General features: G+C 43.1%; 1 protein-coding gene across 1 annotated transcript in view; it reads left to right on the top strand.

Moving 5' to 3' along the window:
* Positions 1-18,673, top strand: part of LOC143818309 (otospiralin-like) — a 54,128-nt gene that overhangs the window by 24,183 nt on the left and 11,272 nt on the right. Inside the window, exon 2 of the mRNA XM_077299659.1 lies at positions 1,930-1,956. Within this exon, the coding sequence (XP_077155774.1) occupies positions 1,930-1,956 (27 nt within the window). The remainder of the gene's footprint in view (positions 1-1,929; positions 1,957-18,673) is intronic.

Here is an 18,673-nt window from a genome sequence, read left to right as displayed (position 1 = left end):
GTATAAGCCGACTCCCCCTAATTTTGCCACAAAAAACTGGGAAAACTTAATGACTCGAATATAAGCCTAGGGTGGAAAATGCAGCAGCTACTGGTAAATTTCAAAAATAAAAATAGATACCAATAAAAGTAAAATTAATTGAGACATCAGCAGGTTAAGTGTTTTTGAATATCCATATTGAATCAGGAGCCCCATATAATGCTCCATACAGTTCATGATGGGCTCATAAGATGCTCCATACAAAATATGCCCCATATAATTCTCCATACAGTGTATGATGGGCTCCATAAGATGCTCCATATTAAAATATGCCCCATATAATGCTGCACAAATGTTGATTATGGCCCCATAAGATGCTCCATACAGACATTTGCCCCATACAATGCTGCACAAATGCTGATTATGGCCCCATAAGATGCTCCATAGAGATATTTGCCCCATATAATGCTCCACAAATGCGGATTATGGCCCCATAAGATGCTACATAGAGATATTTGCCCCATATAATGCTGCACATGGCCCCATACAGATATTTGCCCCCATATAATGCTGCACATGGCCCCATAAGATGCTCCATACAGATATTTGCCCCATATGCTGTTGCTGTGATTAAAAAAAAATAAAAAATCACATACCGTACTCACCTCTCAGGCCCCCGACACTTGCTATACTCACCTTTCCCGTTCCACTGCCAACCGCCGCTGTCTCTTCCCCGTCCTCTGCACTGATGTTCATGCAGAGGGCAGCGCGCACTAATTGCGTCATCGCGCCCTCTGACCTGAGCGTCAGTGCAGAGGACGCAGAAGACAGCGGCGCCGATGGTGGAACGGGAAGCAGGTGAATATCGCGCACTGTATTATACTCACCTGCTCCTGGCGCGATCCCTGCACGTCTGTTCCCCGGCACCAGCAGCTTCTTCCTGTAGAGAGCGGTCACACGGTACCGCTCATTACAGTAATGAATATGCGGCTCCACCCCTATGGGAGTGGAGTCCATATTCATTACTGTAATGAGCGGTACCATGTGACCACTCCCTATAGGAAGGAGCTGTCAGCGCCCGGAGAACCAGGGACCTGCAGGGATCACGCCAGGAGCAGGTGAGTATTATTAGACAGCTGCTGCTCCCCCTCCCCTGCCAATCCCTGGGTATGACTCAAGTATAAGCCAAGAGGGGCAATTTCAGCCTAAAAAAATGGGCTGAAATTCTCGGCTTATACTCGAGTATATATGGTAGTTTATTGATAGGTTTATATCCCTTCACACCTTGCCTGAACTTAGGTTCCTAGTTTCTGTTCACCGCCAGTTATCTGTCTAGGTGCTTTCCTGTTTTAACTCTGTTGTTACTGACCCAGCCTTTTTGATAGTTTTGTCTGATGTCGCCACTCCTGTCCCCGCCTTCGTTTTTTGAACTTGTGGTGCCTGTCCCGACCTTGGACTGTCTGACCACATCTCTGTCTTTTGTCCTCTGTGCCTCATATTTCTGTCACGACCAGCAGCTCAGGTGCTCTAGGTACAGACTACCCTAGAGTGGCATCTGGTGACTACTCTAACGGCCCAAGCATGTCCTCACCAGCAGAGGCTCTAGTGAACACCAGGTAGTCTCTCCAGGATAAGCCCGGCCACTGGCACTGTGGGTCCAAACCCACCGCCGTCACATATAGTTTTCCTCTGTTAGGACATATTAGGTAAAGGAAGGAACTGATACCTACTCAGAAGGCCAGCCGGGTTCACCCTTTCATGCAAACTGAACCCATTGCCGGTGATGACAAAATTGTGCAACAACCATTGAAGCATTTTTGAAAGCATTGTCCTTTTTTTTCTATTAGTGGAACAAATATCAATGTTTTCGAGAATCATTGGGGATGCATTTTATCATCTGCCAATAATGAATAATTAATTCACACTCATTTGTAATCTGTTTCCCCTTAGGCTCACCGGCCGTCATAAGAAACAAGGGTAGGTGTTTTACATCTGATATTATGTATTTGTCATAAAACTTAAGGCTACATAGTAATGCTTGGAGCATCGAGATTATTCTATACATACATTGCAAAATATGAATGTAGTAAAATATTTCTAAAATTATCCATGCAGAAATAAATGCTTTTGATGCCATCTGTTGCTTCCTATAAAAGAATTTCTTATTTCATGTGTGATAATAGATATAAGGAATGTCACACAGAAACGCTGCCAGAAACTGTCCATTCCCTAACAGGACTTAAAGGAAACCAATAGCTATAAAGTTACATTGGTGATAAGATTAATACAAAAGCACAGACAGGTCCCTAAAGTCCAACCCATAGCAAGCAATTGTTGATCTAAGAGAAGGCAAAATAAAAACCCTTTTGAGGGCATGTGCGCAAAATGTCTTTAAGACGCCGGCGGACCTGCCGATGTTTTCCTTGGCGATGACGTTTCAGGAAAAAGCTGGCTGTCTTTATCCTAAAGCTGCTTTGCTGGAGGTTCTGTTATTGTTTTTGTGGCGGCTCCATGGCCGTTGTCATTTTTCTGCAATTTGTGCTATGATTAGTTGATGTAAATACTTTTATGCCCAAAAATGATTAAAGTATTTTAATTAGTCCTACCTTTATTGGCTAACCAGAAGAATTATGTTTGCAAGATTTAAGACCACAGACGTTCCTTCTTCAGGATGGTTTACAAATGAAAATTTGTGCCTCTGTTCTCTGAAAGCTTGCAAACATAATTCTTCTGGTTAGCATATAAAGGTAGGACTAATTAAATACTTTTGTCATTTTCATGCAGAAAAGTATTTACATTGATTTTTCTGGCTAACACGGTACCAAAATATAATTTTTTACTGTACAGTACAGACCAAAAGTTTGGACACACCTTCTCATTTAAAGATTTTTCTGTATTTTCATGACTATGAAAATTGTACATTCACACTGAAGGCATCAAAACTATGAATTATCACATGTGGAATTATATACTTAACAAAAAAGTGTGAAACAACTGAAATTATGTCTTATATTCTAGGTTCTTCAAAGTAGCCACCTTTTGCTTTGATGACTGCATTGCACACTCTTAGCATTCTCTTGATGTCTCTAGACCTTTGCAATCTTATTGTTGCAAAACATGCTGATGGCATTGGTTACAGAAGAATTTCTAAACTACTGAAGCTGATCTTAGGGCCATAATCCGGAAGTACAACATCATTTCAACATAAACCAGCCAAGGCTAGATTCTTCCCACAATCTTTCAGACAGAGGAGTAAAAAAAATTATCAGAAGAATTGTACAAGGTCTAAGAACCACCTGTGGAGAGCTACAGAAAGACCTGGAATCAGTAGTTACAATTTATTTTCAAAGAAAACTACAATAATACCAAGTTAATTATAGAGGACAAAGAAAAGCTTGAGATATTAAACTGGCACTTTTCATCCGTGTTCACCAGTGAACTGTTTCAGAGATCATTCAACAAGGCAAAAATCAAAGTTCACCACCTGATATACCGTATATACTCGAGTATAAGCAGACCCGAGTATAAGCCGACCCCCCTAATTTTGCCACAAAAAACTAAACTGGGAAAACTTAATGACTCGAGTATAAGCCTAAGGTGGAAAATGCAGCAGCTACCGGTAAATTTCAAGAGTAAAAATAGGTACCAATAAAGGTAAAATTAATTGAGACATCAGTAGGTTAAGTGTTTTTGAATATCCATATTGAATCAGGAGTCCCATATAATGCTCCATAAAGTTTGATGGGCCCCATTAGATGCTCCATATTAAAATATGCCCCATATAATCCTGCATAAAGGGTAATAATGGCCCCATAGATGCTCCATACAGACACTTGCCCCTTATAGTGCTGCACAAACATTATGGCCCCATAGATGCTCCATACAGGCACTTTCCCCTTATAGTGCTGCACAAACATTATGGCCCCATAGATGCTCCATACAGGCACTTGCCCCTTATAGTGCTGCACAAACATTATGGCCCCATAGATGCTCCATACAGGCACTTGCCCCTTATAGTGCTGCACAAACATTATGGCCCCATAGATGCTCCATACAGGCACTTGCCCCTTATAGTGCTGCACAAACATTATGGCCCCATAGATGCTCCATACAGGCACTTGCCCCTTATAGTGCTGCACAAACATTATGGCCCCATAGATGATCCATACAGGCACTTGCCCCATATGCTGTGGCTGCGATAAAAAAAAAAAAAATCACATACTCACCTCTCCTTCGCTCAGGCCCCCGGCACTTTTAATATTTACCTGCTCTTCTTTCCTGTGTGGCTCCGTCTTCAGCGTTCTCTGCACTGACGTTCAGGCAGACAGCGCGCACTGACCACGTCATCGCGCCCTCTGACCTGAGCATCACAGCCAGAGGACGCCGAAGACGGAGCCACACCGGAACGGAGGAGAGGTGACTATCGCGCAGCGCTCCCCCTCCCCGTATACTTACCTGCTCCTGGCGCGGTCCCTGCACATCCCTGCTTCCAGCGCTGCATCTTCTTCCTGTACTGAGCGGTCACATGGTACCGCACATTACAGTAATGAATATGCAGCTCCACCCCTATGGGAGGTGGAGCCACATATTCATTACTGTAATGTGTGGTACCATGTGACTGCTCAGTACAGGAAGAAGATGCAGCGATGGAAGCAGGGACGTGCAGGGACCGCGCCGGGAGCAGGTAAGTATAATTACACAGCCCCCGCTCCCCCTCCCCTGCCGACCCCCGGGTATGACTCGAGTATAAGCCGAGAGGGGGACTTTCAGCCCCAAAAAATGGGCTGAAAATCTCAGCTTATACTCGAGTATATACGGTAAATAGTTTAACACAAGAAGAAGTGCGTCTGCATCTGAGCAAATTAAACATTGACAAATCCCGTGGCCAAAATGGCATTCATCCATGAGGGAATTGAGCTCAGTAATTGACAGATTGTTGTATTTCATATTCTTAGACTCTCTTGTAACAGGGGTGGTGCCACAGGATTGGAAGATGGCTGATGTGGTAACTCTATTTAAGAACGGTAAGAAGGTGGATCCAGGCAACTACCGTTCGGTAACTCTGACATCAGTAGTGTGTAAAGTTTTCTGAGGGCATTATAAGAGAAGACCTGCAGAGATATATTGCAGAAAGTAATAAGATTACTGGCAACCAGCATGGATTCATGAAAGATAGGTTGTGTCTAACCAACATGTTGGGTTTCTATGAGGAAGTGAGTGCAAATCTGGATGTTGGTAATGCGGCTGATGTGATTTATTTGGATTGTGCAAAGGCATTTGATACTGTACCACATAACAGCCTTATACTGAAGCTACAGACGCAAGGACTGGGGGAAACTATATGCAGATGGGTAAGGAATTGGCTAAATAACAGGAAACAAAGAGTCATCATAAATGGTACGTTCTCTAAGTGGGATATAGTCAGAAATGGGGACCGCAGAGATCTGTGCTAGGACCGATTCTTTTTATTCTCTTTATTAACGACCTTGTGGATGCGATTAAGAGTAATGAGTCAGTCTTTGATGACAATACTACACTATGTAGGATATTAAAATCTGACCTTGACATTACAATATTAAAAAACGATCTGGATAAGATGTCTGAATGGGCAAACACTTGGCAAATTAGGTTTAGTATGGATAAATGTAGAGTAATGTACCTAGGATGGAGTCATCCTATTGCTGCATATATATTAAATGGGACCATACTTGGGACTACAGAATACTAGAAGGACTTGGGTATTCTGGTTACAAGTAAGCTGAGCAGCAGTACTCAATGTCAAGCAGCAGCCACAAAAGCAAACAAGATTTTAGGATGTATAAAAGAGATAAAATCCCACTAGCCCAACATATTAGTATAGACCGTACTAAGGGCCAGAGGGAACTCATTACAGGTGAAGGAAAGACAATTCCGGCAGCAAACTAGGGATGGGTTCTTTACAGTTAGAGCAGAGGAATGCTCTACCGCAAGAGGTAGTAATGGCAGACACTATGACCACTTTTAAAAAAGGGCTGGACGATTTCCTCAGTACACATAACATTGTGGGTTAGAGATAATGTAGTGACAAAATGTATAATTGGAGGAGAAAGGTTGGACTTGATTGACCTAGGTCTTTTTTCAACCCATGTAACTATGTAACTATAAGTAATGCACTCAACCTCCATGGCCTGTACACACTCTCAACCCACAATACTTGATTGCTGAACAAAAAGCATGTTCCAGTGAGTTTAAAGTTTGCTCAATAACATTTAGACAAGCCTGTGAAATACTGGGAGAATGTAGTTTGGTCAGTTGAGACCAAAATTTAACTCTTTGGATGCCATAACACACACCATGTTTTGAGAACAAAAGGCACTGCATATTACGCCAAAAGCACAATACGAACAGTGCAGTTTGGAGGTGGGAACATCATGGCTGTTTTTCAACATATGGCACAGGCAAACTTTATGTAGTTGAAGAAAGATGAATGGACACATGTACCGAGACAGTCTTGATAAAAACCTGCTGCCATCTAGCAAGATGATGAAGATGAATCGAGGATGGGCATTTCAGCAAGACAATGATCCCAAACACACAGCCAAGGAAACTCTTAATGAGTTTTCGAGAACAAAAATAAAGCTGCTAGAATGGCCCAGCCAACCACCTGACCTGAATCCAATAGAAAATTTATGGAAGGAACTAAAGCTCAAAGTTCATAGGAGCCTACGGAACCTTCAGGATTTGAAGCGTTTGGAAGAATGGGCCAAAATCACACCTGAGCAATGCATGCGACTAGTTTCTCCATACAGGAGGTGTCTTGAAGCTGTCGTCACCAATAGGGTTGAGCGACCTTTCGTTTTTTAGGGTCGATTCGGGTTTTGTGAAACCCGACTGTCTTTAAAGTCGAGTCGAGTGAAATCGGCCGACCACCGTGAAAAGTCGGGTTTCGGCCGAAACACGAAACCCAATGAAGGAATATTTTTTTTCTCTCTCTCTCTCTCTCTCTCTCTCTCTTCCCCCCCCCCCCCCCCCCCTCCGTCCCAGCACTGAAAATTTCCTATTGCACATTCCAAATCCCTACTGCGCACAAACGATAACATGACGATAGGAGTTCACTCCCCTAAGACCTATGTCATCACTCTGCCCACGCTCATTCATTGGCTGAAAAAATGGCGCTAAACGCGTCATACGAAACGCGACTTTAGCGCCAAGATCGCGTACCGCATGGCCGACCCCGCACAGGGATCGGGTCGGGTTTCATGAGACGCCGACTTTGCCAAAAGTCGGCGACTTATGAAAATGCAAGACCCGTTTCGCTCAACCCTAGTCACCAACAAAGGATTTTGTACGAAGTATTAAATAAATTTCAGTAAACGTGTTAAATACTTTTTCCTTGTCTCATTTCTCATTATTACACATAATGTATGGACATCTATGGTTTGATTTATTTGCCTGTATGGATTGGATGGGTTGTTAACAACATCTGGTGAGAATTTCATGTCAACAGCACCTTTAGAAATATATTTACTTACAATATTGGTGACGTGCTCAATGCTTAATAATAATAATTTTATTTCTATAGCACCAACATTTTCCGCAGCACTTTACATTTTAGAGGGGACTTGTACAGACAATTACATTACATTACAGCATAGCAATGAACACATAGATCAAAACAGATACCAGGAGGAATGAGGGCCCTGCTCGCAAGCTTACAATCTATGAGGAAAAGGGGAGACACGAGAGGTGGATGGTAACAATTGCTTGTTTTATACTGTCCAGCCATCATTGTAATAAATAGGGTGTTCACGTAATGTAGCTTGAACCAGTAACCAATCAGAATGTTTTAAAGTACAGACAAAGAGGGCTATTACTGGCATGAAGGATGTGAGAACAGATGACATGAGGGTGCTGGTTTTGAAGAAAATTTTGTATGGGCAAAACAGGGATAGTTAGATAAGTATGTTGAGGCAGTAGACCAGTCTGTAGAAATGTGTTTTTAGAGCAAGCTTAAAACCGTTGGTATTAGGCATTAATCGATGTGTCCTGGGTAAAGCATTCCAAAGAATTGACGCAGCATGCAAGAAGTCTTGGAGATGGGAGTGGGAGGTTCGGATTATTGAGGATGTTATTCTTAGGTCATAGCAAAACAAAGGGTGCGGTAGGTTGGTAGACTGAGACAAGTTATTAGATGTAGGGTGGTGCTGAACCTTGGAGCGCTTTGTGGTTGAGAGTGATAAGTTTATATTGAACTCTGGAGTGGATGGGCAACAAGTGTAACATCTGGCACAGGGTAGAGGCACTGGTGTAACAGTTGGCAAGGAATATGATCCTGGCTGCTGCATTCATAACCTATTGGAGAGGGGAGAGTTTAGTAAGAGGTAAAGGATTAGTAGAGAGTTACAATAGTCCAGACGAGAATTAATAAATGTGACAGTAAGATTTTTTTGCATAGTCGAAAGTAAGAAAAGGGCGAATTCTAAAAATGTTTTTGAGGTGTAGATGACATGAACAAGTGATCGGATGTAAGGAGCAAATGAAAGACCTGCCGCAAATATGACCCCAAGACAGCGGGCATGTTGCTGGGGAGTAATGGTAGAACTACACACGGAAATAGCAATATCGGGCACAGGTAGGTTACTGGAGGGAAGAAACACAAGAAGTTCAGTTTTTAAAAAGTTCCGTTTCAGATAGAGGGAGGACATGATGTCAGGAGTAGAGGTATATAATTGGGTGCCATCGGCATAGAGATGGTACTGGAAACCAAATCTACTGATTGTTTGTACAGTAGGAGCCGTATACATGGAGAATAGGAGTGGACTTAGGACTGATCCTTGAGGAACCCCAACACTAAGGGGAAAAGGAGAGAAAGAGATATAGTGAAGGTGCGGTCAGAGATGTAGGAGGAGAACCAGGAGAGAACAGTGTTCTTGAGGTCGATGGAGCGGAGCATAGTGAGTGAAAGCTGTTGATCCACAGTGTCGAATGCTGCAGAGAGATCCAGGAGAGTCACAGGGAGTAATGACCATTAGATTTAGCTGTTAGTAGATCATTAGAGACTTTTGTGAGGGCAGTTTCAGTGGTGTGTAAGGAACGAAAACCGGATTGTAGAGGGCCAAATGGAGTTTTCCCAAAAATAGCAGAATAGACAGAAGTGGACCAAACATTCCAAGAGTTTAGAGATGAATGGAAGATTGGAGGCAGGTCTCTAATTAGCAGCACAGTTTTGGTCGAGGGATGTTTTTTTAAGTAATGGATGTATGCTAATAGTTATTTCATCCACTGTGTATATACACTCACCGGCCACTTTATTAGGTACACCATGCTAGTAACGGGTTGGACCCCCTTTTGCCTTCAGAACTGCCTCAATTCTTCGTGGCATAGATTCAACAAGGTGCTGGAAGCATTCCTCAGAGATTTTGGTCCATATTGACATGATGGCATCACACAGTTGCCGCAGATTTGTCGGCTGCACATCCCAAAGATGCTCCATACAAGGCAGGATGGATCCATGCTTTCATGTTGTTTACGCCAAATTCTGACCCTACCATCCGAATGTCGCAGCAGAAATCGAGACTCATCAGACCAAGCAACGTTTTTCCAATCTTCTACTGTCCAATTTCGATGAGCTTGTACAAATTGTAGCCTCAGTTTCCTGTTCTTAGCTGAAAGGAGTGGTACCCGGTGTGGTCTTCTGCTGCTGTAGCCCATCTGCCTCAAAGTTCGACGCACTGTGCGTTCAGAGATGCTCTTAGGCCTACCTTGGTTGTAACGGGTGGCGATTTGAGTCACTGTTGCCTTTCTATCAGCTCGAACCAGTCTGCCCATTCTCCTCTGACCTCTGGCATCAACAAGGCATTTCCGCCCACAGAACTGCCGCTCACTGGATTTTTTTTCCTTTTCGGACCATTCTCTGTAAACCCTAGAGATGGTTGTGCGTGAAAATCCCAGTAGATCAGCAGTTTCTGAAATACTCAGACCAGCCCTTCTGGCACCAACAACCATGCCACGTTCAAAGGCACTCAAATCACCTTTCTTCCCCATACTGATGCTCGGTTTGAACTGCAGGAGATTGTCTTGACCATGTCTACATGCCTAAATGCACTGAGTTGCCGCCATGTGATTGGCTGATTAGAAATTAAGTGTTAACAAGAAGTTGGACAGGTGTACCTAATAAAGTGGCCAGTGAGTGTGTATATATATATATATATATACAAAAAAATTAAAAAAAATTTCAAACTGTTTTATATTTGTATTAAATTAATTCTCTGCTTAGCATTGCGTTTCTCTGATTTTAGTGATTTGCAATGATACCTTCTATCCACAAGATGGAGCCCTGTACTCTGATAGGGATGGAAATGATAGAATCAAGTTGAGTCACTGTCTACCAGCAATAGTAAACTTCTAGTCCTCTGATTTTTCACATGGAACATCCCTGATCTGTTAATATTTATTTTCCATTTGCTTTTATAAAGAACAGATTAAATGGTTGAAGAAAATACTATGTTTTGCTGTAAAACTAGGCTGAAATATGTCATATTCATTGCCATCACGGGCTCTGTTCATGCCATGTTTTTTTTTTACGTATGTATAAAATGCAGCTTTTAACATTGTTTGCATTTTTGTTGCAGGTTGCCCAGGAATATTTATTATTTTATTTATGTAATATTGTCTTGCAAACAATATTACAAATTATAAAATAACAATAAAAACACCAATACTCACCTTTCCCATGTTCACTGCTGCTTTCGGATCTTTGTTGACAGCCGACAGCCGGACGTCATGACTACATTGTTCATCATCGCAGCTACCAACAACTGGGCTCAGCAGCTCTGCTGATGTACATTCGTCAAGCCATTGCACCCAGTGAGAGGTGTAGTGGTCACGTGTGCTGCAGCCTGCAGTCAACAAAGACCGGAAGCAGCAATAAACCTCAGGAAGGTAAATGTTATTTTTTATGTCTGCATTTCTATACTTAAAAATAATACACAAAAAAACTAGGACAGGCTCTTTGAAAAATTGCTAAAGAAAAACTGAAAAACTAAATAAACAGAATAGAAAGCTGGCTGTTACCATCAGTCTGTAACTGGGTAAAATAGGTTAAAAATTCACTTTTAATCGTAGTGGCAAACAGTTCAAATGTCTTAAATAATGCATTTCCATGTCTTACCATGGCACCTTTTATAGCGGCATGGGTGGGTGCACATGACTAGGCCTATAACTCTATCTCCTAAACCCTTTCGCCCCCGAGACTGTTTTCACCATGACCAGGCCAAATTTAACAATTCTGTCCAGTGTCAATTTATGTGGTATTAACTCTGGAAAGCTTCAATGGATACCACTGATTCTGAAACTGTTTTTTTTGTGACATATTTTACTTCATGATTGTGGTAAAATTTGCGTGGTATGACTTTTGTTTACTTGTGAAAAAATCGGAAATTTGGTGACATTTTGAAAATTTTGCAATTTTCAAACTTTTCATTTTTATGCCCTCTAAACGAGAGAGTTATGTCACACAAAATAGTTAATAGATAACATTTCCCACATGTCTACTCTACTTTACATCAGCACAATTTTTTGAAACTTTTTTTATTGTTAGAAGGGTTAAAAGTTGACCAGCGATTACTCATTTCTCCAACAAAAGTTACAAAACCATTTGTTTTAGGGACCGCGTTACATTTGAAGTGGCTTTGAGAGTTTATATGAGAAAATACCCAAAAGTGACACCATTCTAAAAACTGCACCCCTCAGGGTGCTCAAATCTACATTCATTCCGTTTATTAACCCTTTGTGTGGCTCACAGGAATAAAAGCAACGTGAAAGGAAATAATGAACATTAACTTTTTTCCACAAAAATATTTTTTCAGCCCCCAATATTTTTTCCACAAGGGTAACAGGAGAAAATGAGTCCCAAAAATTGTTGTGCAATATCTCTTGAGTACGCCGATATCCTCTATTTGGGTGAAAACTACTGTTTGGGCGCACAGAAGGCCTCGGAAGGGTAGGAGCACCATTTGACTTTTTGAACGCACAATTGGCTGGAATCAAGAGTGGATGCCATGTCGAATTTGGAGAGTCCTTGATGTGTCTAAACAGTAGAAAGCTCCAACAAGTGACCCCATTTTGGAAACCAGACCCCTCAAGGAATTTATCTCAATGTATGGTGAGCACATTCATCCCCCAGGTGCTTAACAAAAAATAACAATGAGCTGTGAAAATATAAAAAAAATCTATTTTTTTTCCACAAAAATGTTCTTTTAGCCCTATTTTTTATTTTCACACGGTAACAGGAGAAAATGTACCACTAAGTTTGTTGGGCAATATGCGCCAATACCACATATGTGGGGGAGAACTACTGTTTGGGCACACAATAAGGCTTGGAAGGGAAGGAGCACCATTTGACTTTTTGAAAGCAAAATTTGCTGGAATCGAGAGCGGATGCCATGTTGCATTTGGAGAGCCCCTGATGTTCCTCAACAATGAAAACCCCCACAAGTAACCCCAATTTGGAAACTAGTCCATTGAAAGAACTTATTTAGATGTGTTATGAGCACCTTGAAACTTCGGGTGCTGTCACGGGTGTGTCAGGTGTGACAGTCATCTTGGTTCCGGCTGTAGAAGGTCTTTGAGATTAGCTTTACAAGCAGCTTCTTGATTTTTGCATCTCTGTTATGGAGTAATAGCCTTCTCCCTCTAGGACCCAACAGTTACTTCCACCTTCTGCTGCTAATTAACACATCCTTGCTGAAGGCTGAAATACCTGCAGTCTCCTCAGCAGGGTGCTGGTATTAACTCAATTTACCTCTGTCTGGTTGGAAGTTCTAGAAGTCGGCTAGCGCCTTCTTGGAGGATTGCTGGCATGATATCTTGGTGGTCTACTCAAGCTAAGTGTATCCTCCCATTTCCCCACCCTATCTGTCTTTAGTTGTAGTCGGGGCTGACTACAGCACACCCTGTCCCCTCCCTATCCAGGGTCTATCACTAGGGTCAGGCAGGAATTAGGTTCCTGCTCGGTGATAGGTGTGGAACCTATTTAGGGACGATTAGGGCAAAGTGTTGTTAGATCTGCCTAGGGGTCTCCACTCCCCCCTTCCCTAGTGTTTGCTTGACCTCCCTCTCCACGTTGTTTTGCACCTTGCTTCTCCCTCACCCAGCCTGACAGGTGCTTCACAGAAATGTATAACGTTGAGCCATAAAAATAAAAAAAAAATCAAATTTTTTCCACAAAAATGTTATCCCCATATTTTTTATTTTCACAAAGATAACAAGAGAAAATGGACCCAAAAATTGTTGTTTAATTTCTTCTGAGTATGCCGATACCCTATATGTGGGGGAAACTTCTATTAGGGTGCATGGCAGGGCTCGGAAGGGAAGGAGTGATGTTTGGAAAGCAGACTTTGATGGAATGGTCTGCGGGTGTCATGCCGTGTTTGGAGAGCCTCTGATGTGCCTATACACTGGAAATCCTCCACAACTGACACATTTTGGAAACTAGACCTTCCAAACAACTTATCTAGATTATGTTGAGTTGTGAAAATAAAAAAATCACATTTTTTTCACAAAAATGTTTTTAGCCCCAAATTTCTTATTTTCACAAAGATCACAGGAGAACTGGTCCCCAAATATTGTTGTGCATTTTCTCTTGAGTACGCCGATACCCCATATGTGTGGGAAAACTACTGTTTGGGTGCACGGCAAGGGTTGGAAGGGAAGGAGTAAAGTTTTGGAATGCAGACTTTATTGGAATAGTCTGAGCTCATCATGTTGCGTTTGGAGAGCCCCTGATGTGCCTAAACAATGTTGACCCCCCACAAATGACCCTATATTAGAATTGATCTAGTGTTTCCTGGTATGTGAATTTTATAATGTCGTGGCATACAATACGTGAGTTGTGTAGAATACATCGGGTTGTCATATGTGAGTAGTGTGCAGTGCATCAAGTTCGCATATGTGAGTAGTGTTAAGTACATTAGGTTAGCATACATGAGTTTTGTAGAGTGCATCAGGGTGACATATGTGAGTTGTGTAGAGTGCATCAGGTTGGCATACGTGAGTTGTGCAAATCAGAAATTAATTTAGTAGTTCATGGAATTGTGGTCCAGTTTGAAGCATACACAGGCCAGGTTTGTTGGGGCAGCTGTAACATTGATAAGTGCTGTCCTTTCTTATCCCCCTTTGGAAGCACACTTGGCACCTTTTTTGCGACCTTCCTTTCTTTGTGATTTGAGAGACCTTACTGGGAAAATGTTGCCTTGATATGATACAAGCACCTTCAGTTCCTGTAGTACTGGGGCCCACTCCTTCCTGACCTCCAAAGATTACGGCCTTGATCAATACCTACTGGAACTGAAGGTACTCATTAGTCTGGCCTGCACATAGTGATATCATGTATGCATTATACATTTGCATCTGTACCACGTGCACTGACAGCTTCTTGTACCACAGCTTAACTTTTCGCATGGCACTGTAGGGCAGGAGGACTTGATCAGATCAACTCTTCCACATGTTTTTCGTGTACCCCAGGACACAGTCTGGTGACCTTTGTAGAGGTACTTTCTACAGCGGTGGGGGTGCTGCCATTACCATGTATGCTGATCAAGAAAAGGACATCCATCTTATCCTTGTACTTGACCACCAGCATGTTGTGGCTACATTGGGCTCTAATCTCACCTTTTCTGAGCATCTGCCCAACTAGTGCTCAAGGAAGACCTTTCTAACTTTTGCGGCCAGCTCCCCATTCTGCGGTAGCTCGTGCTGAGGGGGACTTAGAGAGTGAGATGCTGGTACAAAAGTTATCTATGTAACGGTGATAACCTTGGTCCAGCAGTGGGTGCACCAAATCCCACAAAATTTTTGTACTCACTCAGGACAGGGGGTTTAATCTGTGTGTCATTCCCGTCGTAACCTCTTAGCCTTTTGACTGTACTCTGAGGTACTCTTGCATAGGTTGTACAGTTTATTTCCATAAATGACTCTTATACTGGGCAAATATTGCCAGAATTTTGAGCTTCCTTTTGAAATGTATTAAGGACTCATGACCAGCCGAACTTTGAAAAGTCGGCCAAAGTTGGGGTCATCTCGGGGAAGACACCATGCATTTTCATTGTAAGGGCTCATACCCATATGTGTGAAAAATAACATTCCGATATCAGGACCGAAAAAACAGACGAGTGTCATGCAAGTACAATCCGATTTCTCACACCTAACATCCCTTTTACAGTACATCCGAAAGCAGTGCGATTGCTGTGTGATTTTAACATGAGCTTTTACATAGAGAAATTCTCTGTCATTTACACATCATTTTCAAAGGAAATATTCTTCAAAATACACACACATATGCTGTAGATAGATAGATAGATGGATAGATAGATAGATAGGGCTCCAGCGTAATTTTCATAACCAGCAGAGGGAAAGCCGAGGACTTGGGGCCGATGTTTATAGCCTAGGATGGGGGCTTCCCATGGAGCTTCCCAGGTTATTAATATCAGCTCGCAGCTGTATACTAAGCCTTTACTGGCTATTAAAATGGGGGACCCCAAAAAATGACGTAATGTTCCCCTATAATTAATAACCATCAAAAGCTATGCATACAGCTGCGGGCTGATATTAATAGCATAGGAAGGGGCCATGGATACATGAATAAAAACGCAGCCACCCTGAAAAAAGTCTTTTAATTGAAAGAATGACCCAGACTCTTTTAATAAATCTTAGTTAAACCATACTTACGACCTCGCCCATTCCACCAATGCCATCGTCTTCTGCAAAAGAGTAAAAAAAAAACAACCATATTGCTCACCTTTCCACAGAGATGCTACTGATACATTTGTCCCACGATGGGTCTCGCTCTGCTACATCTAGATGGCAGGTTGCATGATGCGACCATACAGCCTGCCATCCAGCAGACACTGGGCACCGTGTGCTAAGTGTCTTCCTGTGAACTCCTATTTCCTGTCTGAGGGCAAGGGCCATATTTGTCACTAGGCACTTGAGGGCACGTGCCTAGGGCGGGAATAGGCAGGGGCGGCACCTGAGCAAGGTTTTTTTTATACTAGTCTTGTGCGTCCCTTCCTGAAGACAGGGGGTGGTAGAGCAGCAGCCAGAACACATGGTGCTGGTGCCGACTCTCCCTACTCCCCCTGCTGAGACACAGTGACGCCCCTGCTTACAGCCTCACTGGTGCCCGGCCGGAATGTGACTGACTGCTGAGGTGGAGCGGCGGTGCCCTGTGTCCTCACCCTGGGTCCTGTCCTGGACTCACATATTGCTGGCCTGGAGGACTTGCAGTACATACACAGTAAGTAGTGTACTGTCTCTGTCTGTAATGATCTCCCTCCTGGCTCCTGCCCACGCGCTGCCTGCTGCACGGCTCTGTCCATGACTCACCTCATGGTCCTCACCCCTTCCCTCACATTCCTCAGCCTCGTTTCTGCCTGTAGTGCCTGAGGCTGGAGGAGCCGTGAAAACACAGCAGCCCTTGAATGTTTGATGTTTATTTGATCTTTGCTCCCGGCAGATGGACTCAAAAAGTGAGTGGTGGGGGTGGGGTATAATACACCCCCACTCACTCTATCTGGGTCCTGGGAGCAAACATTGCCAGTGCTGGTGTGTGTGTGGCTGTATGTGTGTGTGTGCATGGAGCTGCATGTATGTGTGTGTCTGTGCGGTGCTGTGTGTGTGTGTGTAGCTGTATGTGTGTGTAGCTGTATGTGTGTGGGGCTCTGTGTGTGTGTGTGTGCGGGCAGTGGAGCTATATGTGTCTGTATGTACGCAGAGCTGTGTTTGTGTGCGTGGAGCTGTGTGTGTGTGTGGAGCTGTATGTGTGTGCGGAGCTGTGTGTGTGTGGCGCTGTATGCGTGTGGAGCTGTATGTGTGTGGAGCTGTTTGTGTGTCTGTGCGGTGCTGTGTGTGCGTGTGCGGAGCTGTATGTGTGGGGATGTATGTGTGTGTGTGCGCGGGCAGCGGAGCTGTATGTGTGATTGCGCAGAGCTGTGTGTGTGCACGGAGTGTGTGGGGCTGTGTTTCTGTGTGGAGCTGTATGTGTGTGTGTGCGTGGAGCTGTATGTATGTGTGTGTCTGTGCTGTATGTGTGTGAGGAGCTGTATGTGTGTGTGCAGAGCTGTATGTGTGTGTGGCGCTGTATGCGTGTGGAGCTGTATGGGTGTGTGTGTGTGGCACTGTATGTATGTGTGTGTGTTGAGCTGTATGTGTGTGCGGAGCTGTCAGTGCCAGTGTGTCGCCCCATCCCGGACCAACTTTTTACTATTGATGCTGCCTATGCAGCATCAATAGTAAAAAGATATAATGTTAAAAATAATAAAAAAATAAAAAAAATCGTGCTATTCTCACCTTCCTTCGTCCACCGATGCGTGCGATGCTGTCGCTAGCTTCTATTCCCAGTGATGCATTGCGAAATTACCCAGATGACTTAGCGGTCTTACTTCGGTGGATGCCGGAGGGTGAGTATATAACTATATTTTATTTTAATTATTTTTTAACAGGGATATGGTGCCCACACTGCTATATAGTACGTGGGCTGTGTTATATACTACGTGGACTGTGTTATATACTACGTGGGTTGTGTTATATACTACGTGGGCAGTGTTATATACTGCGTGGGCTGTGTTATATACTGCCTGGCTGCTATATACTACTATATACGATATATATATATATATATATACTATATGCCTATGCAGCATCAATAGTAAAAATATATAATGTTAAAAATAATAAAAAAATTAAAAAAATCTTGCTATTCTCTCGCGAAACCGCTAAGTCATCTGGGTAATTTCGCAATACATTACTGGGAACGGAAGCTGGCGGCAGCATCGTGCGCATCGGGACAGCTTCGGTGGACGCCGGAGGGTGAGTATATAATTTTTATTTTAATTCTTTTTTTTAACAGGGATATGGTGCCCACACAGTGGATATCTGTGCTTTGGACTGATGAGTCCAAATTTGAGATCTTTGGTTCCAACCACCGTGTCTTTGTGCGACGCAGAAAAGGTGAACGGATGTACTCTACATGCCTGGTTCCCACCGTGAAGCATGGTGGAGGAGGTGTGATGGTGTGGGGGTGCTTTGCTGGTGACACTGTTGGGGATTTACTCAAAATTGAAGGCATACTGAACCAGCATGGCTACCACAGAATCTTGCAACGGCATGCTATTCCATCTCGTTTGCGTTTACTTGGACCATCATTTATTTTTCAACAGGACAATGACCCCAAACACACCTCCAGGCTGTGTAAGAGCTATTTGGCCAAGAAGGAGAGTGATGGGGTGCTACGCCAGATGACCTGGCCACCATGAGGATTATAAAATCCTTAGAGAAAAGACTTGAAAAAGTCTATTTCTATGAGGCCAGTAGTGTCAAATTTGATTCCTGATTGCGCCTCAAAATCAGGAAATAGTGGCTCGTAATCTTCTGGGGGTGAGGTCCATATTGGGTCAGTAGCGGTGCACGCTGGTTCATTTTCTCTCCTGGGGTGTCTGCCTGGCGGTTCAGTATCACTTGAAGAAGAGGAGGAGGATGAAAAATAAAGGAAGGTGGCATCCTCTCTCTGACTATCAGTGTCGGAGGCAAAGGAGGCATATGCCTCATCCGCTGAATACAGTAATTGTTGTGAGTGGAACATTTTTTCTTGTATGCAGTGTCTGTGTGCATACCAAATTTTATTCAAGTGTGTGTGTGTGAGTGTTTGGTGTAAACTTTT

This window comes from Ranitomeya variabilis, chromosome 3 (assembly GCF_051348905.1).
Source record: "Ranitomeya variabilis isolate aRanVar5 chromosome 3, aRanVar5.hap1, whole genome shotgun sequence".
NCBI classification, from domain to species: domain Eukaryota; kingdom Metazoa; phylum Chordata; class Amphibia; order Anura; family Dendrobatidae; genus Ranitomeya; species Ranitomeya variabilis.
Note: the sequence above shows the minus strand (reverse complement) of the source record. Positions and strands in the feature narration are given on the sequence as shown.